The sequence below is a fragment of the Notamacropus eugenii genome, chromosome 6 (genome assembly GCF_028372415.1).
Source record: "Notamacropus eugenii isolate mMacEug1 chromosome 6, mMacEug1.pri_v2, whole genome shotgun sequence".
NCBI lineage: Eukaryota > Metazoa > Chordata > Mammalia > Diprotodontia > Macropodidae > Notamacropus > Notamacropus eugenii.
Window position 1 is genome coordinate 299,184,571 of NC_092877.1, and position 24,315 is coordinate 299,208,885.

General features: G+C 38.4%; 1 protein-coding gene across 6 annotated transcripts in view; it reads right to left on the reverse strand.

Moving 5' to 3' along the window:
- Positions 1–3,451: 3,451 nt before the first annotated feature.
- WDR12 (WD repeat domain 12) overlaps positions 3,452–24,315 on the reverse strand; it is a 30,139-nt gene continuing 9,275 nt past the window's right edge. For 2 of the 6 annotated variants that reach the window (XM_072617323.1, XM_072617326.1), the window contains 8 exons: positions 24,049–24,203; positions 23,535–23,580; positions 20,103–20,188; positions 16,182–16,322; positions 15,971–16,076; positions 15,675–15,807; positions 11,624–11,696; positions 10,335–10,860 (listed from right to left, as the gene is read on the reverse strand). In XM_072617323.1, the coding sequence (XP_072473424.1) occupies positions 10,789–10,860; positions 11,624–11,696; positions 15,675–15,807; positions 15,971–16,076; positions 16,182–16,322; positions 20,103–20,188; positions 23,535–23,580; positions 24,049–24,203 (812 nt within the window). In that variant the 3' untranslated portion in view covers positions 10,335–10,788. Of the gene's footprint in view, positions 4,201–4,775; positions 4,897–10,334; positions 10,861–11,623; positions 11,697–15,674; positions 15,808–15,970; positions 16,077–16,181; positions 16,323–20,102; positions 20,189–23,534; positions 23,581–24,048; positions 24,204–24,315 lie in introns of those variants that run through there. The other 4 variants (XR_011968851.1, XM_072617324.1, XM_072617325.1 and 1 more) reach the window with 4 other exon arrangements.

Genomic DNA, 24,315 nt, shown 5'->3' on the forward strand with positions numbered 1-24,315 from the left:
CAGGCCGTGGGGGGGCTGAATTTCTCAAACCTGTGGTGGTTTTCAGACTTTATGATCCCAAAATGCTGAGGACAAGTTGAAAGGTCAGTGGAAAAAGCCTGTGGTACAAGTGCGGGAGAGTGGAGTGGTCTGGCCCCAGCCCCACACACAGAGTGGGGATGGGATAGAGGAACCTGCAGCAGCATTAGGGGCAGCTGCAGCCACTATTTCTGGAGCTCTAAGCCACAGATTGTGAGAGGATCTAGCAGCTCACAGTACACTCCCCCACCCCCACTGGAAGCAGAGAACTATCTTGACAAAGAGCTCAAAAGTCAAGTAAATGGCTGGGGAAATGAACAAAAAATGGAAAAAAGAATCAGACTATAGAATCTTACTTTGGTGACAAGGAAGACCAAAACATGCAAACAGAAGAAAACAAGGTCAAAACTCCTCCATCCAAAACTTCCAAGAAAAAATATGAATTAGTCTCAGGCCATGGAAGAGCTCAAAAAGGATTCTGAAAATCAAGTAAGAGAAGTAGAGCAAAAATTGGGAACAGAAATGAGAGTGATGCAAGAAAATCATGAAAAACGAGTCAACAGCTTGCTAAAGGAGATCCAAAAAAAAAATGCTGAAGAAAGTAACACTTTAAAAAATAGACTAACCCAAATGACAAAAGAGATCCAAAAGCTCACTGAAGGAAATAATTCTTTAAAGATTAGAATGGAGTAGATGGAAGCTAATGACTTTATGAAAAATCAAGAAATTATAAAACAAAACCAAAGGAATGAAAAAATGGCAGACAATGTGAAATATCTCATTGGAAAAACAACTGACCTGGAAAATAGATCCAGAAGAGACAATTTAAAAATTATGGGACTACCTGAAAGCCATGATCAAATAAAGAGCCTAGATATCCTCTTTCATGAAATTTTCAAGGAAACCTGCCCTGATATTCTAGAACCAGAGGGTAAAATAATTATTGAAAGAATCCACTGATCACCTCCTGAAAAAGATCCAAAAAAGGAAAACTCCTAAGAATATTATAGTCAAATTCCAGAGTTCCCAGATCAAGGAGAAAATATTACAAGCAGCCAGAAAGAAACAATTCAAGTATTGTGGAAATACAATCAGGATAACACAAGACCTAGCAGCTTCTATATTAAGGGATCGAAGAACTTGGAATAGGATATTCTAGAAGTCAAAGGAGCTAGGATTAAAACCAAGAATCACCTACCCAGCAAAACTGAGTATAACAGTTCGGGGGGAAAATGGTCATTCAGTGAAACAGAGGACTTTCAAGCATTCTTGATGAAAAGACCAGAGCTGAATAGAAAATTTGACTTTCAAGCACAAGAATCAAGAGAAGCATGAAAAGGTAAACAGGAAAGAGAAATCAAAAGGGACTTACTAAAGTTGAATTATTTACATTCATACATAGAAAGATAATATTTGTAACTCTTGAGACTTTTCTCAGTATTTGGGTAGTTGGAGGGATTATATACATATAGACAGAGGGCAGAGAGTGAGTTGAATAGGAAGGGATGATATCTAAAAAAATAAAATTAGGGGGTGAGAGAGGATTATATTAGGAGGACAAAGGGAGAAATAGAATGGGGCAAATTATCTAAAGCTTTTTTCAATGGAGGGAAAAAGAGGGTAGGTGAGAGAAAGTTTACTGTCATCACATTTGGCTTAAGGAGGGAATACTATACACACTGAATTTGTTATGAAAAATCCATCTTGCACTACAGGAAAGTAGGGGAGAAGGGGACAAGTGGGGTGTGGGGGGATGATAGAAGGGAGGGCAAATGGGAGGAAGGAGTAACTAGAAGTAAACATTTTTGGGGAGGGACAAAGTCTAAAGAGAGAATAGAATAAATGGGGGGCAGGATAGGATGGAGGGAAATATAGTCTTTCACAACATGACTTTTGTGGAAGCCTTTTGCATAACTACACATGTATAACCTATATTGAATTGTTTGCTTTCTCAGTGGGGATGGGTGGTGAGGGAGGAAGGGAGAGAAGTTGTAATTCAAAGTTTTAAAAATGAATGTTAAAAATTGTTTTTACATGCAACTGGGAAATAAGAATGAGGTATAGAAATGGTAATGTGGTATAGAAATCTATCTTGCCCTACAAGAAAATAGAGGAGATGGTGATAAGGGAAGGGAAGGGTGTGATGGAAGGGAGGGCAGATTGAGGGAAGGGGTAATCAGAATGCATGGTGTCTTGGGATGCAGGGAGGGGAAAATTGGGGAGAAAATTTGGAACTCAAAATCTTGTGGAAATGAATGTTGAAAACTAAAAATAAATATATTTTAAAAATTAAAAAAAAAATAGATGTGTTAACCCCACCATTTACTAGAGAAGTGCTATGGAAGCCCAGACTTTTTTTCCATCACCACTTTCACTTCACACACTCCCCTCACCCATAAATCTTTCTCATAATTAAAATTATCAAATGAAACAAATCCAATCATTAGTTATGCTTGAAAACACGTATCTGAGTCTGCATCTCTGCGACCAGAGAGACAAGATGCATTCTTTATGATCAGTCTTTCAGTATTATTTTTCTTCATGTGGTTCTGTAAAGCATTCTAGTTCTGGTTACTTCACTTTGCATCAGTTTTATAAGTCTTCTTGAGTTCCCTCAATCCTTTCTGTAGTGTAAATAGATATTCTCTTCCTGTTTCCCGGTGACCATGTCAGAGGTTTTGAGCTGTGCGTCTAGCCAAGTATCATTCAGGGAATTGTAGTGGGAGATGAATCCCCTCATTGGCTATGGCAACAGAAAAGTTGATGACCCATTAGCTATATAGAACCAAGATACTGCTCTCTATCTCTTTCTTCCTTTCTGGTTTCTTAGCTAACAGACTGTTTTCAGCTATAGTTTTGAGAGTCAAGTGGGGCCAATTGTCCCTACTCCCACTTAGGACATGTGTACATACCTGCCTATGCAGGCCTTTACCTCATATTGGACTGCATCTGCTTTGGGTTCTATTTTCTTGAGTAGGTGATCTTGTGAGTTTGAAAGGCCTGGAGACCTGAAAGTCCAGCAGCAGCATTGTCCACTGGGGACATAACTGGGGGTAGAGGAAACTTTTGTCCATCAGGAGTCAGCTATCCAGAAGAAGCCTGGCTATGTCATCAACATAGTGTTTTCACAGAACAGTGCTATCATGAATGTAAAAGGCCTAATTAATAGTCTCAAAAATCTGCTTTACGTTCTGATGAGGTTTAAATATTACCTTCCAGCTGACTGCAAAACTGTAGTTTTAAGTTAATTCTTATTGTAATTCTTTGTTTAGCATTTCTTTTTGTGTGGAGGAATAAATTATATGACCCATTCCCAATTCATATCACACAATAGGAACTTCCTTTACCCTTCCTACCCTCTCTCCTCCCTCAGCCCTTAATGTAATAATGGAAGAGGGAAGATTAAAACTTTAGGAGGGTGGGACTCCAGAAATAACTGAGTATTCATCTTTATTAAATAATCAAAATTTCATATATGTCTATGCAAGATGTGGGAAGAGATATAAAAGATATATAAGATATGGTTCTTGCCCTCAGGACAGTTTAATACCTGTAGCCCTTTGTTATACAAGTACTTTTAAATTTTAATCTTTTGTTTTACTATCATCTTCATTTCTCATTGTACACCTCTCACTACTCGCAAAAATGAGCTATCCCTCATAACAAAGAATTTTTAAAATATTTTTTAAAATCAATGGTCAGTTTTTCTAATATTTCTTTTATTTGACTTTTAAAATCCTTCCTGATCTTCCAAGAATGCTCTTTGTGCTTCAGATCAGTTCATAGTCCCTTCTGAAGTTGCAGATGGGAGTACAGTCTCAGTGCTGACTTCTTTGATATTCGTGTTTTGGTCCTTGTTCCCATAGAAAGACTCTATGCTCTTTTCTTTTCTGTTTTGCTTCTTTCTCATGATGATCACCCTTTTCCTGACTTTTAAAGCAGATCTCTGCGTCTGAGGCACAATGTGCAGATAGGATTTATGTTGCTCACAAAAGGGAAAAAAATAAGTAGAATGTCAGCAGTAACAGATGCGGTTCATGCCATCTTCCCAGAGGAACCCAAGATAGAGAGAACTCTAAGATATTTTTCTTCACTTTGCTCTTTATTAAGCAGTAACATATTTCTTCTGCTCCTGTGCTGAAGTTGACAAGGCAACGAACCTTCTTGCGCTTCTTTCCCCATCTATGGAACCAGGGAGAAAGAGGAGATTCAGACCACTCTCCTGCCCACAGACAATATAATCTGCCAGTTGCAGAAGCAGGCCCCAAACCCAACCTAATCAGACCTCTCACTCCAAGTCCATCACTCTTCCCACTGTATGATTATTTCACAGAGCAAGCAGATAAAGAAATGTATTTACTTGCCCAAAGCTATAGGCCATGAAATAGGAAGATTGGGACTGTACTGAATAACCCTAGAGAATCTTTTATTCACACAATAAGATGCTAATATATTTTTTTAAAAAATTTTGATGTTCTTAAAAAGTTTCCACAAGTCAACTCAACAATTTTTGCACACATTAATTTTTGGTTGATGAAAACCCAAACAGTCTGTATGGCATATAATAGGTAGAATGCTGGCCCAGATTACACTAGGGTCCAATTGCCACCACCTCCAATTACTGACTTTGTGATTTTGGGCCTATCACCTTACCTCTGGCCCAGGGAAATCTCTCATGAACTACATGAACTAAAGACAAGAGGAAAAGAGCCTTAGGTTTGGAGTTAGGTGACATCAGTTCAAATTCTAGTTCTCACATTTGTTATCTGTGTAAAGGTGTTCAAGTCACTTCACTCGTCTGGAATGCAGCTTTTTTATAAAATGATAAGCTTGGACTAGATGACTTCTCAGCCCATAATAACGGATACTCCATATATCCTGGACAATCAAAAAGTTTTACATTTTTCCTATGAGAATAGAAATTGTGGTAATATATAGTTCTCAAAATATTATTCACTTTTATTTATTTTATAAAAGGAAGGTAACCTACTGTGAATTTCATAGCAAGAATATATCAAGAGATTTTTAGCAGTGTAAACAGATTGCTGTGGTATTACCAGAAAGTTCCAAATGGTACTAGTTTTGTTTTTCACTGTTGTTTTTCTTAAAATGTAATTAAATACTATTTTACAATATAGAAATTTAAACTTTCATGTCTTTCTCCCTCTTGTCAAGATGCTGAAACAACATTTTAATAAGTTGTTAAGCATAATTGACAATATCGTTAGCCAATTCACAATCCAAGAGAGGCATGAGGCAGCAGATACAGTAAAGTGTATATCATGTAAACCAGTGATGATACATTAACTTTACTACATTGATTTTATATACTAATTAGAATACACTCTAAATAGTTCAAGCTTTTTCTAGTAATCTCAAAATAAACATTACTAAAGTTGCACTGAAACAAATTTCCAGTTAACTTTTTTCACATAAAAAAGAAGACTGAAGGCACATTTTATGCTCATGTGTTTACAAAAAAAGTCCCTGGGAACATGAACAAAGTTCACTGTATACACTTGTTTTTCTCTTTTGATTTCTAGGCTTTTCAGTGACCAGGAACCTCTGAACCAACAAAAGCAACTTTTAACTTTAAATACTAGGAAGTTTTTTTCTGAATTACATTGAAAAATGAAATATAGATTCATATTTGCCTATTACACTAACATGGGAAAATGGAAATGATTTATAAGACAAAAAGAGAAAACATCAAATTCCATATATTTGGCACAGAAAGGAAATTGAAAAAAAAACTGTCAAGTAATCCCTCCTCAGGAGGGGAAAATGAGACCCATTAAGCCAATGGAAAGGAAGATGTGGGATGATACATTTAAGAGTTGGAAGGGACTTCAGAAGTCAGCTAGTCCAACCCACTCATTTTACAAATGATGTTTAACCAGAGAGGTTAAACAAGTTCCTCAAAATCATATTAGTAATTGGGAAAACCAGAATTTTACCTCAGTCCTCTGATGGAAATCCAACACTCTTCCCTTTGCACTACATCTACTTCACTCAAAAAGTATGAGGATGAGAATACTACACAGAGAATACTGTTACTGGAGCACTCTAGAGTCTAGCCATCCAAGTTTTTTAGAACTGATTTTAAATTATCTTTACTACAGGGAAATACAGGAAGACTCAGAGAACTGACTGAAAGGGAAATAAGCAGAACCAGGAAAGCATAATACATAGTGACTATAACAATGTAAATGAAAAGAACTCCCCCTCCCCCCATATCTACACTTAGTACTGTATAATTACAATAACTAATTGAACCTGGAGATACAGGTACATATTTCCCTTTTGAGTAAATGCGTAGGACTATAGAGATGCAACACTGCATACACTGTCATATTCAGTTCATGAGGTCATTTGTTTTGCTAAACCTTTCCCCTTGTTATAAGGGATGGCTGTTTGGATCTGGGTGGTGGGAAGCTGAATATAACTGAAATGAGGGCAATGTAAAAAAAAAAGTCACTAAAATTAACTTTAAAAAAAACACTAAAACTTGTTTTTGGCTATTCTTATTACTGTTTTAATAGCCAACGAGGAGATGCTGAAATCCTTTGAGAGGAAAGGGCATGATGGACATTGCAGTTGCTGCCCAGGGCAATGGATAGAGTGCTGGTCCTGCAGTCAGGAAGACTCATTTTACTGAGTTCAAATCTGGCCAGACATTTTCTAGTTGTGTGACCCTGGACAAGTCCCTTACTCCTTTTTGTCTCAGTTCCTCATCTGGAAAAATGAGCTGGAGAATGAAAGGTATTTTCACTGAGAAAACCCCAGATGGGGTCATAAAGAGCTGGATACCACTGTAAGGACTAAACAAGGCAGAAAAAAAAAACAGGAGGCTATTAAAACAGCCCAAGAGGCTGAGGAGGGGCCAATATGGATGAGCACAGGGACTCACTTAGGTGCTACCAAATTCCTCTCCAAACAACTCCAAAAAATGCCTCAAAATGAATTCTGAAGTGATAGAACCAAGAAAAGGTCAGGGTGAAAAAAATTTCCAGCCTAAGATAACTTAGAAGGTTGGTAGGAAAGGTCTGTCTCACTAGGGTGGGAGTACCCCACAGTGCTAGGCAGGGGAGCTCACAGCCCACAGATGGTATGTTAAGGGGGTCTGGCAACTGAAGGAGAACATTGGGGACCATGCACTGGGTACAGGATTGTGTGGCATTATTCCAGGTAACAGTCCTAGGGCAAAGAGGTGCACAAGCATAACAGTGCTTAGCTCCAGGGGAGTGGGAATTCTCGTCGCAGTTCTAGGGTGGAAAAGAGTGCCTGTGGTCAGGCCAAGAAGAGCAGTGAGTAGATCTCTCCCTAGATCGTATCACCTTGGAAGAACTGAAATCTTACAGATTCCCAGAAAACAGCAGCAAGAAAAAACTAAAACTTGGGACAGTGCACCCTCCACCCTAAAGAGCAGAGGCCACTTTAATAATATACAGTTAAAAGTAAAGAAATAGGCTAGAAAAACAAGCAAAAAAAAAAAGAACCTGACCATAGAAAATGACGAGTCAGAGGAAAAATCCAGACCTAAGCCTAGAAGAAGACAACAAAACCAAAGCAGATACATGCAGAGCCTCAAAAAAAAAAGACTTTCTGGAAGAGCTCAAAAAGGATATTAAAAATCAAGTAAGAGAGGTAAAGGAAAAAGTGGGAAAAGAAATGAGTGTTACAAGAAAATCATAATAGTTTGGTAAAAGAGGCACAGAAGTTCACTGAAGAGAACAACTCCTTAAAAAGCAGAGTTGCCCAAATGGGAAAATACATACAAAAATTCACTGAAGGAAAGAACTCCATAAGAAGTAGAACTGGCCAAATGGAAAAGAAGGTACAAATGTACACTGATGAAAAAAATTCTTTAAAAATTACAGTCAGTCAAGTAGAAGCTTGACATCAAGAAACAATAAAACAAAATCAAAAGAATGAAAAAACAGAATATGAAATATATTGTTGGAAAAACAGCTGACTTGGAAGGTAGATCAAAGAGAATTTAAGAAAGCCATGATCAAAAAAGAGCCTACACATATTGCAAGGAATTATCAAGGCAAACTGTCCTGATATCCTAGAACCAGAGGGTAAAACAGAAATGGAAAGCATCCATTGATCACTTACTGAAAGGGATGCCTGCTCATTCCCCTTCCAACCACTGGCCTTAGGTATAGGCCTCTTCTCTTTGCAGTCTCCACTGGTCTACACCTAAGGACCAACAGTTGCAAGGGGGATTAGCAAGAGCCACGAGAGGCAAGAGAACCAGGAAGGAAGAGTATTGCAGAATACAAGGGAGATAATTCAGGTTATTAAATGATGTGATGTAGGAAGGTAAAGGGAAATGAAATCTAAATGAGAAACACTGCGTTTAGCAATTAGGTTACGGGCCACCTTTGAGGGTTTCAGTAGTAGGATAGAAGGCAGATTACGTGGCATTGTGGAATGAGCAGGTGAAAACAAAGGGGAGAACGAATATATTTGCTAGTCCCTCAGTTTGGCAGATAAGCAAAGAGGAGGGTCAGTGATTGCCTCAACAGAGAAAAAGAATGCTTTGGAGCTGATAGTAGAAGATGAAGAGGCTTATGGGAATCCTCCAGTGAAGAAGATGAAGACTGGATTTGGAGTCAAAAGCAAAGAGGATTATTGAGCACACCAGTAACTAGGGGGGGTCCTCAAGATGAATATAAGCTTAGCAATCTCTCTCCTATTAGTAGCTCACTTTGGCAGTCTGTCCCTCACTGCAATTAGGTGTGGGTTTAGCTTTGAACCAAAGCTCTTCCTACACTACATTACTTCATTACCCTAATACAAGCTCTACCCTTTAGCAACACTAGGCTGCTCACCATTCCTTAAACATGCCTCATGTTTTCTGTCGGTTTGTTAGTGCTGCATTTCATGTTATTTCCGGTTCCCCAGAATTGTCTTTTCCCACCTCTGCCTATGAAAATCCCATCCATGCTCAGGATCCAGTTCACATACCACCTATCTTCCTGATCTCTCCCTCCTTATATCTTCTATAGCAGTTTTATCAGTATAATTAGACGATCCTTCTATACTGCCTTGTATTATACGTATTACCTTCCCTGCTACACTGCAAACTTCTTGGAAGAAGAAATGTATTATCCACAGCATCTAGCAAAGCATATTTATTGAAAACACTGGTCATCATCTCCTCTTCCTGGCTTATCAGTCTCCTCTTCTTCAGGTGTTGTGATGATATATTCTCCTGTCCCCAAAGTATGGGTGTCTTAAAGGCACTTCAAATTCCCTATGTACAGAACTGAACTCATTTTCTACCCCACAAATCTTCCTCTCCTCATTTCCCTATTTCTTTTAAAGGCACCATCATCATTCCAGTCACCATCATTAGTAACTGAGTCATTTAGATTCTTCTCTCTCAACCCTCATATCTAATTTAATTCCTGTGATTCAGCTTCCCCCAAATTCCAATCTATATAGACACTATACTAATTTACCTCTTTCCTGGAGTATTTTAATGATAACCAACTGGTTTCCTTTCAGGTTTTTCTTTCATATCTCCAACTGATCATACACACAACTACTATGATAATTTTTAAAGGTATAAATCCCAAATATCCTTATGCTCAAAACCCCTTAATAGCTTCCTACTGCCTCTAAAATAAAGTACAAAAACTCCTTTTATTTTAAAGTTCTTCCACAGTCTGACTCAAGCCTTATATCACACTATTATAGGCACAATACATTCCAGGCAGACTGAAGTCAGAAACTGTTCAAGACCTAGTAATATACATTTCTCTGAATGAAGGAATGAAATGTTTGGACAAGAAAAATGGAGTTATCCTGACATGATTTTTTGGTAATGGCATACTACAGTTAAGCTAATGGAAGCAATTTACTGTAGAAGAATTATATGGAATACTATCTTATTAAAGCATGGTCACTAAACAGCTATGAACAAATCAGAGTACAATTTGGTGATTTCCTCCAGCAATTAATGAATTTTATATAAGGACCAAGTCTTATTTCATATGTAGTGGGAGGAAGCAAGAGACTTCTAGAGGCAAGGCACATTTCCTTAAGATTGTATTCTGATAATGAAAGACATCCTAAGTGTCCCTGCAGCACATGCCAGACCATTTTTTTTACCATTTCTTGGCAACAGGGTATTCACCTAGAATGTTCAGAGGAGTCCTTCTTAGCAGTGTTTATGATTTTCTGTGTTTGAAACAGCGGATACTTGCTACATGAAGGAAATAAGTATCCCTTCTCATAATCACTGGATGACAAGTGAATTACCAAGACATCACCTAGTTAATTAAAAGCATAATGGTAGAGCATTTTCTCTATTTTTAATTTTATTCATCTTTTAACATAGCATTTTCCAAGTCTGAGTTTGAAGAAGAAACTTTTCCCATGGAATAAATCAGCATCCATAAAGTCAACTGCTCTATATTTATTATAAACTTTCTAGTCTGTTTTTGTTATTCAAAGGCAAAATATTCATGAAGGAATGTAGTTTCAGGAAGTTCTAAACACAGTGAAGAGAGCTGATCACATTTCACTTTTTTATAAATACCTAGATTTGCATATTATAAATACAAAGAAAAAATGGAAAAAAAACTAAACACAATGAAACATGACTATTTAGACAGTCATAAACCATATTATACAGGTTGTTGCAAAAGGTTGGCTAATGATGACGATGATCTTCAGATCTGTCATATAAGCAATGGTTTTTTATAAGTTTAATCTGCTAATAAATAACCTCTGATGTCGAATCACCTTCCATTTTCATGCATCTGAAGCAGCAACTGAATATTTGTAAGAATACAGTTTATTGTCGGCCCCTCCACTCAACAGCAGCTGGTTGATGGAAAGAAACAAACAGAAAATAAATGAATAAAATTCACTTTTGACAGAAAATAAGCCAATCAAAATGATATTTTTTTATATTAAGAAAAACATTATTTACTGAGTGATTTAAGTTACAAGAACTAATAACTGAACAAACCACAACTTCAATTTGTGTTGCTATTATTAGTACTTATAACTTTTATTAAAAATGTAATCATTCTATTTAGGCTGTGTTATGTACCCCTGAATTTTCTATGAAGAAAAGGTTTGCAAAGAAATGAAATGAAGTGAATGAGATTGAAAGTGGGATATTTAGAGTATCAGGATATTAAACCATTATTTGTAAGTGAATGGTTGCTATCAAGTGCAAGTTAGATATCTCCTTGTTGAAGAAGGGTTATTTCAGCAGCTGCGTTTAGTGTATGTACTTGAAATAATGAAATCACATTTCTTCAAATATTCAGTACATTTTTTTTTGCTAAGAATAACTTTTTCCCAATATGAATTAGTAAAATTCAACTGTACTTTTAAAATCTTGAAATTTTAGATAAAAATTATGCATTCCAAACGGGAAAAATGCATAGAAATAGTTTCCTAACTAATAGTAATTAATTTCTTATTTTAATTGAGACATGTTGGACTTTGATGTTAAAGTTTTCAGAACGTTTATCAGAAATAACTGAAATTTTTCAGTCTGCGGTAACAATACAAGTACTGGGTGAATTTTATCAGTTCATGTCTTTCTCCTTGCATTTACTAATCAATTTCTTACCCCTGCTTCTGTCCAATCTACACATAGAACCTTATCTTCATGAGCAGCCAAGTCATAGAGGGGCGCCTTGCAACTAGAAAAAGCAAACGTCATATTAACCTGATATTTACATTACTATATTACTAAATAAAAGAGTATATTTATTTACAAACATACAGACACACATAAAATCACTCAAACTTGTGGATGAAAATAATCTCTAAATTCTGCATCCTTGTTAAAACACATCTCTTACTTTTTCCTGTGTCATTGGATGAAAAGACTATAGATGTATAATACAAAAAATACAGTAAGAACTTCCCCCCAAAAAGAACTTCAGCATTTGAACTTTACAGCAAGTAAGACATTTTAAAACACACACAAAAAGTCTATGGAGCTGCATCCTTTAGGCATACTTCCTATTCTACGCCTGAATGGAATGTAAGAAGTGCTAAATATACTCTAAACCTGTAATATTATTATAATATTCTTTTTAAAATTAATTTATTTGTTTTCAGTTTTCAGCAATCACTTCCATAAGTTTTAAATTTTCTCCCCTTACCTCCCTGAGATGGTATGCAATCTTATATGGGTTCTACACTATAATATTCTTGAGAAGCAAAAAATATGCCTTCATATCTATAGTCATCTTTCAATTTGTATATTTAATTAATTTCATATTACTGCACAAATTGAAAGTCAATTAAATGTTTTAAGTCCCTACTATTAGCTGTGCTCAAAGCTGAGAATACTAAAAACAAAGCTGAAACAGTTCCCACTCACAAAGATATTACATTCTACTGGGGAAATACATGCACGAAAATAAATAAATAAAAACAAGGTAAGAAGGAGAGAGCTTGAACACTGGCAAGATGATGGAAGGCTACACAGAGCAGATGGCACCTGAGCTCAGCTGTGAAAGACAGAGATGAGGGAGGAATCCACTTCAGGCACAAGGGACAGCTTATGTGCATGTATGGAAAGAGGAGATGGTACATCAAACAAGGAGTCTGGTAGGAGAATCTATCTAGAAGGATGAGATACGTTCAGAAAGGCAGGTTTCAACCACACTGTAGTAGCCCTTATAATAAGAGGAATGTGTTGTCTGTGTCATAGATGACAAGGAACTAACCACTCAACGTTTCTGAGGAGGGGCATGAGATGATCAGACCTGGTAGGAAGGAAGATTATTTTGACAACAGTTGTATGGAGGATGTTGAAGAGACTAGAAATGGAGTTGTTACAATCAGGAAGACATTAGAATAACTCTCCATGAAAGCCTCAAAGGGATAGCAGGCAACCAGGTATAAGGGAATAGGTCCAAGATACATTAGACAGAATGTGGCAATTGCCTGGACATAGAGGATGAAGGATGACTGGGAACTGACAAATCCAGTTAACTGCAAAATGGTGCCCTCAACAGAAATAGGAAAGGAGAAAGGGAGTGTTTTTACTTTAGAAGATAATGCCATTTTGGACATATCTACATTTGAGATGCTAACAGGTCATCCGTGTGCAAGTGTCTAAAACACAACTGGAGATGCCTTAGAAAGAACTAAATGACAAGAAATTATGATCAATGAGAGGAGTTTCATAGTTCAAGATTAGGGAGATGGTAGTTTTGAACTCTGAGGGATGTTAAATGAAGTATAGTAGAGATACAGATTATGGGAGCTGAGAAGGCTGATGAATTCAGAATCCAGGGTTTTTGAGGGGACATCTTTTGTATATTTAAGTCCAATTGTAAGATAAGAGGGGTTAAGGTAGAGACAAAAGTTGTGGATTTGGAACAGAACTCCTTGAGAAAGGAAGAAGAGCTCCCCAGAGGCTCACAGAGCACAACAATGACAATGCAAAGGTGTGTATCATTGAGAAACGTTAGTGGGAAGCAAGGGAAAGGGAAGGAAAGGGAATAAACATTTATTAAGCCCCTACTATGTGCCAGGCACTGCACAAAGCAATTTATATTATCTCATGTGATCCTCACAACACCCCTAGGAAGGAGGTACTATTATGTTCCCAATTTTATAGTTCAAGAGACTGAAGCAGGTAGAATTTAAGGGACTTGCCCTGGGTCACACGGCTAGGAAGAGTCTGAGGCTGGATGTATACTTGGGTCTCCCTGACTCCAGGCTCAGTGCTTGATCTAATGAGCCACCAGTTGCTTCAAGAAGCATCAATTCTGCCTTGGCAAATGGTAACTGTGAGTCACTGAGATGAGGGGAATAGGAAATGGTAGTTTGCTAACTACAGAGTAGGGAGATTACCAGTTGATAGGGACACTCAATTAGAATAGAAGTTCAAAGGGTCTGTGGCTTTCTGGGAAGATGTGGTAAAGAAGGCTACCAATTTTGGGCAGCACAGGTTAGGACAAACACTATACCCTTCTGACCTCTTCATCACAATCCTTCAAAGAAGCTGGTTAGGGGCAGCTAGGTGGTAGCTCTGGAGGAGAAGTGAGGCTGGTGACCTACACAGCCCTCCCTCACTCAAAAACAAAAGTCAAGTGCAAGTCATGTCATCATTTCTCTGATGGTGTGGTCTTCTTTGGCAACGAAGGACGAACATACCAAAGAAGCTGGTGCTGGGACATGAAGGACAGATACTCATGGAAGCCAGCAGGATTGTATAAGACAGTATGGTCAGGATAAGCAGCCAAACATTTCTGGCTGGCAGAGAGTATGCTGGGACAAAAGGCACAATAACTATTGATGCCACACAGAAGAGGCATGTATGAAGAAGGCTACAACTTCTAAAATCCAAGAGGTACCGAACATTTCTGGGCATCAGTGTGTTTTGACTTTTCTCCCTTTTTGCCCCTCTCACCCTGACCTAGGCCCCTGGTGGTGACCAGTGTTTAAGCAGGGAATGATCTCTAGATCAGGGCTCAGAGCAAACTACGGGTTATTTTCGTATATGAACTAAGAATAGTATTTATATTTTTAAATATAATAAAACCTTATTTAAAAATGTAAAAAACACAACTCAAGGGCCATACAAAAACCAGAAGCAGGCAGTCCTAGACCTTAGTTTGCAAACCCCTGCTGGGGATGGTAAAGGTTGTGATGGAGCATGGAGATTATTAACTTAATGCCTACTCATTATCTCACTCACTTACGGAATATCTAACAAATACACTAGCTAGAGCTATTTCCACTAATATCTAATTCTCTCTTCTCTGCCCATTAACTATAACATCAATTTGAAACCCAGGTAGATGTGCTACAAAGATATGTACTTGTTGGGATTGGAAGCTCAAATCCGTGTGGATGGTCTCGGGCAGGTAAAAGTGGGACTTCTAAATCTTAGAGTCTTACGAGGCCCTCCATGAACAGCGGGGGTTCGAGAAGGTCAGACTGAGCTAGCTCGGCTAGCTCGGGTATTTCCGCCTCTCCCCGGGAGATACGTGATGGGTGGAGTCTCCCTGCCCTCGAGATTGTCCCGGATTGGAGCACACCTAGTTACCTAACAGCACGGTATTGAGATGCAAACTGTGCGGCTGAAGGTTAAGTAGGATTGAGGAAGCCTGAAAGCTCTCTCTTAGCACGTGTGGAGCCAAGAGGACAGTAGGCTCCGCTCCTCTTCTTTCCTCTCTCCCCTCCCCCTCTCTCCCCGCTTGTACTTCTACTTCCAATCCCTTAAGCTTAGCCTCCTTAGGAAATCTCCCCCTCTTCCTCCTAAGGAAGACCCCCCTGCACTTGTAACTAGACCCTGTAATAAAGCTCAACCCTCTGGAACGACCTTTCTCTCATACGTTTATCCGGTTTGGCCAACCGAAGACCTGGGACAGGTAAGAAAGACTCGGGTAGCCCAATACAGGCCTCTAGGCCTGGCATGTACTTTTTAAAATAATACATTGATTAATATTAGCTTAAGAAAAATATTAAAATATTTCTTTTAAGAGGACTATCTTTGATGGTTCTTTGTTTGTAGTAGCAGCTATTTCTCTGCAAAAGGGATTATCAAGAACTTTTTACTCATTTCCCTCTAAAACATCAAAGTGCTTCACTTCTCTCTTATTTTGTAGGATAATTGGGACACTTACTTAGCAGGACTTAGAAATAAGGTTTACCTTCTGGTATCCCAAAGCTTGACCATGTTATCCAGGGAACCTGAAATTAACTGCTGTTCATGTGTGGGAGACCATTTAACTGAGGTCACCCAGTTATTATGTGAGGTTAAGGATAATAACACCAAGGAACCATCTGAATAATGAAAACAGATTAAAAAAACAATTTAATTAGAATGAAAGAAGTCAGCATAATAAATTTTAAGTTTTTATATAAAACCCATATTTGTAAGTATCTGTTTAAAGGATAAAGAAAAATGTGTCACATAAGTTATTTTCAATAGCTAGCAAAGGCTCACCTTTAGTTCGGGGATCCCATAGCCTGATATGTCTATCAGAGTTCCCAGATGCTAAACGTTTACAAAGTGGGGAATAGGAGATGCAGTTAAATGCTTTATTTCCAGTCTAAAAAAGAAAATGAAAAAGGTTGTGAAGGTCCTCCAATAGCCTTCTTATACTAATTGGTTGTTTTAATACCAAAATCAAAGAGAGCTACTTAAATTCTCTCACCAAAGTTGACTTAATATTGCCAGTTTCAACATCCCACACTCTAATTGTATGGTCCCATGATGCACTGCAAATTTCTTCAGCATCAGACCACAGCACTGAGAAAATTGCATCATTATGGCCGGACAAAGTCACGATAGGAGTCTAGAAATTAAAGTAAGACCAAAAGGTTTTTTTCATTTCAGAGGAACACACCAACTAAAAATTGTCCATTTTTTTTAGTACATCACATGTCAACATAACTAAATTCCTTATAGATCTCTAGTTCTTTGATTCTACAAAGGAAGCAAACCAAACTACTTCAAGTTATTGCTACGAACCATACTTTTAGGAGCATTACCAAACAACACTTTATCTCTAACATTCTTTAACTTTAACACAATGTGTCAGGATGTTGGAGTTTACTTGCATTGGGTGGGAACTTGGACTAGATCTCTGTCATACCTTTCAATTCTGATTGTTAAAATTCCTCAGAGAGAGCAATGAAGTGAATGATTTGATGACCAACGTAAACTTCCCTCCTTTGGTTATAGAGGTGATGGACTATACCACAGGCCCTCAGACTCTGTGGTCCCAGGATTCCTTTACACTATTACATTGACTGAGGGCTCATTCCTAACATGTTTCGTGTATGTGGTCCTACTTATCCGTATACACCAGATCAGAAATTCAAGCATCTTTGTATTGTGATGATGACAGTCTTGACCTTGCAGAGTCCCTGAAAGGATCTTAGGGACTCCCAGGGATCCCCAGATTACACTCTGAGAACCCCTGGACTATACCATAGATGTGGAATGAAGCATAAACTGCCAGACGTGGTCAATGGGTGGGTCTGTTTTACTTAACTATATTTTAACACAAGGGAGGGGGCAAAATGGGAAGAGACAGAAATAAAATTTTGAAAGAAAAAAATTTTAAGTATATACATACTTGGATCAGAAAAAAATTGGAGGCTGAATTAAAATCTTGAATAAATTACCAAACTTTTCAGTATAACAATGTGGTCAGATAAATTTGTTAAAATATTATTACTTTCAAGGGTTTCCTACTACTTGTCATTTCTGTCTTTCATACATCAAAAGATAATAAATAAAAGTGAAAAGAATGAAATTATAAGTTGAGGATAAAAAAAAAAACCTGACAAATGTTCCCAAGAAAAGTAAAAGAAAATCCTAAGGAAGAAAACATCTCTAGTCACTAAATATTTACTAAGTGTCAGGCATTGTGCAAAGTGCAAAAAACCTACAGAAGTTCCTAGTCTGGGAGGACACCTCCACAAAGGAAGCTGAAATAAGGTAAGGAGGAGAAAGGTCCCCTACATGGAGGCAGGATGAAGACTGAAGAGAAATCCCACAGTAGGGTGGCCAGGTGAGAAATGAGAGGGTCCTGAGGAATTCTGTCCAAAAGGCAGGGAAATCAGAACTGAATATAAATAAGAGCATAACTGTAACCCATTGTAGCAGGAAAGAAAATAAAGGAGAAAATCTTGGGGAAAAGCTATGGATGAAGGTTTTAACATGGGCTCACACACTAGAAGGAACTTTAAAAGGTAATGAGGACAGGGGCTTAACCAGGGTATGAGGGATCTAATGGCAGTTGGCTTTCAGAGGCATTAGATTACTTGTTTCTCCCTTATCAACCATGCCTGTCATTCAAGAGTAGCATCCACATTCTCATCATCAAAATATTTCTCTTAAGCAACTACGGAGAACTAAGTTGAACACTGTACCAAATGGGAAGATGTTCTTTATGTACTAACATCCAGAGCACTCCTAGAGCTACCTCAAAAGAGACCCCGTGAGAAGTCAACTAAGGTAACAGGGAAAACCCTCAAAGTGTGGCACAGGCAGGGAGATACTGATAAGGAAGGAACCAAGTTAGAAAATTCCATGAAATTTAGTTATATCATGACTCCTTAGCATCAGAGTATATGAAGGAATGAAATTTAATTATCGACTAGCTGGCACTATGAATTATTCACTGAAAGAGAGAAACTAAGAGGAGGAAAAGAATGTGAAAGGAAGATAAGGAGCTCTATCTTTGACATGGTTAACTCAAGTAAGGAGCTGGACAGAATCTCTTTTTTCCTGACAATTTCCTCTGTAATTAAAGTACTTTAATCAAGGGCTTCTGTATAGAAGCACTAATAATTCCCACAGACATAAGCTGAAGTCTTACAAAATAGAATGAGAACCTTAGTTTTCTCATCTGGAAAGTCATATCTAAGGTCCCTTCCAGCTCAAATGCTCTATGACTCTAATGTTCTAATTATACACTTGCCCAAAAAAGGATGGGTGGGAGGGAGAGAGAAGCAACTGTGTTCTTTGTAGAGAACACTCAGAAAATCTTTTTGCTTAGGGATTCGGAGAAGCGACACGAATCATGCAGCAATGTCATCTATCACTGGCAAAGAATCCAAAACACAGTAAAGCATTCTACCAAATGGAATGATCGAGGGGTTTCTTATTTCTTAGACCGGGTGCCACTTCCTCTACAGGATGCTCTCATTTACAGTTCAGTAAGCATCTTTGAATGTAGCTAAAACAGACCATACACCTGCTTCATATAAGCCACCATCTGGACCAGTTGGTAACACTGGTATTGGGAATGATACTAATAAAGCCAAGGCCATATACTAAAGACTCTAGTGTTAACCCTAGCAAGTTATTCTAAAGGCATAAACCACTGGTAACAAGGGGCAGGGGAGTGACAGTGTACAGATGGTTCAGGGTAAGTTCATAATGAGCACCTGAAAAGATGAAAAAAAAAATACATCCTAACAATACTCTAAAAGGAAAGAAGAACACATAAAAAGACAGCTAAAAAGAGACCGGTCAGACTTCCTAAGGATGATTTTGACAAGAAACATCTATATATAATGAAAAGATTTCCCTAATGTAGTCCATGGATAACAACTGATTTCAAACACTATTTGGTGGAACAAAATTCTAGTACAACAAAGCATTTGGACCTGCAGGCTCAGAGTACACTCATTCTCAAATGACCATTTATTTCTGGTGACTTCAGTGACACAATCAGCCTCTTTCAAGGAGGAATGGAATCCTCAGTGAATCTTCAAGCATGAGCATATGCTCTTTTACACTTAGGACAGAATAAGAACATGGAGATTCACAAGAAAAAATCATGGAAAACACCTTGGCAATCACATGACCTGTACGTAAACCAGGGACAGTTTTTTTGGTTGTTTTGTTTTGCTTTAAATTTCAAAGAGGTACTTACAGTTTAGTAAGGCTGAAAGACCCTAGGAATCTCTGATAAAAGATACCACAGAAGGATGCTTATAATGTGTAAAAATGTTATTACAAGTTTCTAGGAAAGACAACAAAAGGAAGGATTCCTGAAAGAAGGGATTTTGGAAGATGGGTTACAATATATTCTTACCAAAACATAAAAGAGATGAATTTACCCTAAAAAAGTACGTGCATGCACATGTGTGCTTGTGTGTAATACAGAGCATATCTGATGTCAAATGACAGCGTTGTTGTACATGTGTGCTTGTGTGTAATGCACAGCATATCTGATGTCAAATGACAGTGTTGTTGTACATGTGTGCTTGTGTGTAATGCACAGCATATCTGATGGCAAATGACAGCGTTGTTGTACATGTGTGCTTGTGTGTAATGCACAGCATATCTGATGGTAAATGACAGCGTTGTTGTACACGTGTGCTTGTGTGCAATGCACAGCATATCTGATGGCAAATGACAGCGTTGTTGTACATGTGTGCTTGTGTGTAATGCACAGCATATCTGATGCCAAATGACAGCGTTGTTGTACATGTGTGCTTGTGTGCAATGCACAGCATATCTGATGGTAAATGACAGCGTTGTTGTACATGTGTGCTTGTGTGCAATACACAGCATATCTGATGCCAAATGACAGCATTTCTTCATAAAATCTCACCCTTGTTAATCCCAGCTGCTCTGTTCTCTGTTTCTTTCTAGGCTTGTCTGTGGAATCTTCCATTTCATCTTCTTCATTTGTAGGGACTGAAACAAAGAATAGGATTTGATGTCTTTGTAAAAAATTTATTAAATCTTGTAAGTACACAGATTGAGTTGGAAGGTCATTTATAGGAAGGAATCACGTTTACAGGTCAATGCCAGATAGAAAGGTCCTATATTATGACACATTCCTGGTACTCTGTGGAGCAAGGCTGCTCACTGTTTGGAGGAAGTCTGAATAATCTATAGTACATAAATATATTATCATTTTTCTCTTAAGAAAATAACAAATATAAGGCTAAGAACTATGTTAAGATTTGTAACGAAGCAATGCAGTGAAGGAAAGAGAACTCAAAGAGCAAATGAACAATGACGATAGTAAATGGTAACCTTTTATTGCTGTTCAGCATGTGGTTTTCTTGGCAAAGATCCTGGAGTGGTTTGCCACTTCCTTCTCCAGGAGGAAACTGGGGCAAACAGGGTTAAGTGACTTGCCAGTATGTGTCTAAGGCTGGATTTGAACTCAGGTCTTTACAACTCCAAGACCTGAACTCTGTCCCACTGTGCCACAATCTAAATCCTCAGCAACTGATAATACACCTTTCCTCTCTCAGAGGAGGTGGAAGGTCAAACACATTTTGAAATGAGCCAAACTGTCACGGGGATTATTTTTATTTCAATTTTATTCCAATTTCCAGGGTCAGATGAAAGAAAACCACTGTGACCATGTTGCTTTTATGATGATAAATATTATTACAAAGATAATTCCCAGCAAAAGTTCAAATTTCTGGATTTATGTTGCATAAGCATTTGGGAAATAGTGCTTACTGGTTATTTTCTCCTCCCTACCCCCCAAACTCTTCCTTCTTTCTAACTTCCCTATCGCTGCCAAGGGCCCCATCATCACCCAGTTGCTCAGGCCAGCATTCTGGGTGGGATGCAATGAACTGCCAAGTCCTGTCATTTCTACCTCCATAAAATCTTTTGTATATGCCCCCTTCTCTCTGACACTGCCACTATCCTAGGGCAGGTCTTCACCCCTCATGCCTAGACTACCGCAACAGCCTGCTGATGGTCTTCCTGCTTTAAATCCATCCTCCACTTTGCTATCAAATCAATCTTCTTAAGGCCCAAGTATGATCCCATCGCCCCTCCCCCCCCTTCAATGAACTCTAGTATCTACCTATTGCCTCCAGAATCAGACATACAATTCTCTGCTTGGCTTTAAAAGTCCTTCCTAGACCGGGCCCTTTCCTACCTTTCCAGTTCTTCCACCTTCCTCTCCTCCCAGTAGTATGCAGTAGTGGCACTGGCCTCCTCACCTAAGCTACTCCATCTCCTGATTCTAGGAGTTTTCATTGGCTGGCTGTCCCCCAGGCCCAGATCTCTCAATCCTCTTCATCTGCCTCTTCACTTTCCTGGCTTCTTTCAAGTATCAGCAAAAGTGCCACCTTCCCAGTCATCTTTGACCTTAGTGCCTTCCCTCTCAGATCATCTCCAATTCACCCTATCTACATTCTATCTGTAAATAGTGGTTTATATTGTCTCTGTCTCCCCCCTTGGACTGGGAGCAGGAACTGGTTTTGCCTTTGTGTTCCTAGAGCTTAGCGCACTTCATGTCACATGCTGGGCATTTAATAAGTGCAGTGACTGATTGGACACCCCCATGCCCCTCCCCGCACCCCCCTGTGTACATGTGTGTACACACACACACACACACACACACTCCATTTTCCAAATTTTATAACATGCTAGAGCACACTTAAAAACTAAAACTATCTTTTGGCTGGTGATTAAGAAGTCACTAAAAAGACTTCAAATTGCTGAAAGGTACAATATTATGCAAATTCCTTACTATCAGAAAAGTCTAATTAAAAGAATGCCAAATAAATAGCAAGTACTTAGGAAAAAAAATCTGAATGAAAGAAATTGCATTTTGTGTCCTTCACATTACAAACAGTATAAAAGAGAAATAAGGAAAATGAGAAGGATTTCAAGTCTCGTCCTCCTTCATCGATAGTGTATCATCATCACCCCAAAGTTTAAAGTACAACCCATGTTTTCTTATCTTTGCTCCAGGTCTAAGGTGGTATGGGAGGGGGGGCCTTCTTTAAAAAACAAAACAAAGGAACAAAACAAAAAAAACCCCAGGAAACTGAGGAGCAGAGCAGTTAAGTAATGCCTCTCAAGTCACACGTCTCCCACTTCAGATTGTCTTTCCTCTGCATATCAGTCCAAGGCGCAGCAGCAAGCTAGGAAATATACTTCTAGCTCCACAGAGTATACACTGCTCCATCACCTCACATGAGAAAGGTCTCGCTGGTTCTAGTGTTTCTTCTTCTTTGGCAGCTGGGTGGTGCAGTAGCTAAATCACTAGCCTGGAGTCAGTAAAACCCAAATTCAAATTCAGCTTTACCAGTCTAATAAGTTTAGTGACTTAACAGACGCATGGCCTTGAGCAAGTCACTTAATATGTTTGCCTCAGTTTCTTCATCTGTAAAATGGGTAAAAAAAAAAAAAAAGCACCTACCTCCTAGAGTTGTTGTGAGGATAAAATGACATAGTATGTTAAAAGGTTTTGCAAATTTTAAGAAAGTAAAGAAACATGCATTTATTAAGCACCAGGCTATCTGGTATATGGCTATGCCAGGCTACATGGTAAGTACTTTGCAGTATCATCTTTACAACAGCCCTGGGAGGTGGATGTTATCACTATCCCCATTCTATAATTGAGGCAAAAGTTAAAAAGGCCTGCCCAGGTTCACTCAGCTAGTAAGTGACTGAGGCTGGATTCAAACTTAGGTCTTCCTGACTCCAGGGCTCAGCACTCTATCCACCATACTACCTAGCTAGCTGCCTCAAGCCACAGTGGTTACATTTCATAAACAAGTTACAAGTAAAAGGAAAAGCGTACGGGCCTGAGTGAAGTATATGGGCCTTTACAGCACGGACTTTTGACACCCATTCTGGCTACTCAGAGACATTTTTGGTTACTCCTGGCTCCTTGAGAAACTGAGATTGCTGCATAAATGACCTCCAGAAAAGAAAGCTGCTGCTGTACTTCTTTTGAATTTCCCAAAGCAGCTAGAATAATACTAGACATACAGTAGGCAATCAATAAACAATGTTATATTAAGTTGACAGGAGCTAGTCCATTCCTGGAATACAAAGCAAATAACTAAATGTTGAGGAAAAATGAAAACCCTGATATAAGTATCATTTCAACATAAGGCTCAAGTGTTCCCTGACATGTAATTTAAATTTTTTAATCTTTTTGTCAACTTAAGGTCACCAGAATGGATATATATTTTTAATTCAACAAACACCTATCCTTTCAAAATAACTTCATATGACATCTGAATGAATATTAAGAGTAAAAAATTCGACTTACCTGCAGACCAGATCTTTAACATCTTATCCCAAGAGCCACTGCAAAACTGAGTCAATAGAAACATGTCAACAAAAGAGAAGATTATGTACTATCTCCTTAGCTGACATCCCTCCCCTAGACAGTCAGGCATATTATTCCAGCAATTTAACTAACTGAAAATATTTTTCCCTTAATCACAAATCAGATGTGCCATCAGGATGTGGTTAATAAGTTCAAGTAGACAAAAAGATATATATAACCTTCATCATTTCAGGGTCCCATTTGAAAAGTTATATACCTCAACCTTTTCTTACCACCAAATTTCAACTGTTTCATTAACTAGAAGAGGAATAGTCTTTGTCTTATGATGTTGGTATTCCTGTTTACTGACTATGAAGTAACAGGCATAGCCACAATAGGTTATTTAAATTAGAAAGAAAAAATCCCCAGTCATTTTGAGCAAGCCACTGATATTCCAGCTCAGCACAGGAATCAGTCAGTCACCCACCCACCCACCCACCCACCTGAGGCTTACTTTAGTCCCTGTGCTGTTGACAGCAACAGACTCCACACTCTCAGCGTGGCCTCGACAGCAGTGAAGAGCTTTCACCTTGTTCCTCTCCACGATCCACTCCCACAAGAGGATAGTCTGGTCCATGGAGGCAGTGAGAAGCAGGCACGACGAACTGTCTGTGGCAAAGAGAACACAAGGATAAGCAACGGCTGGCTTCGTGGCACATTCTGGAGACAAAGAATTTCCTTTGTTTTAGAATTAATGTTAAAAGCTGACAAGATCACCCAT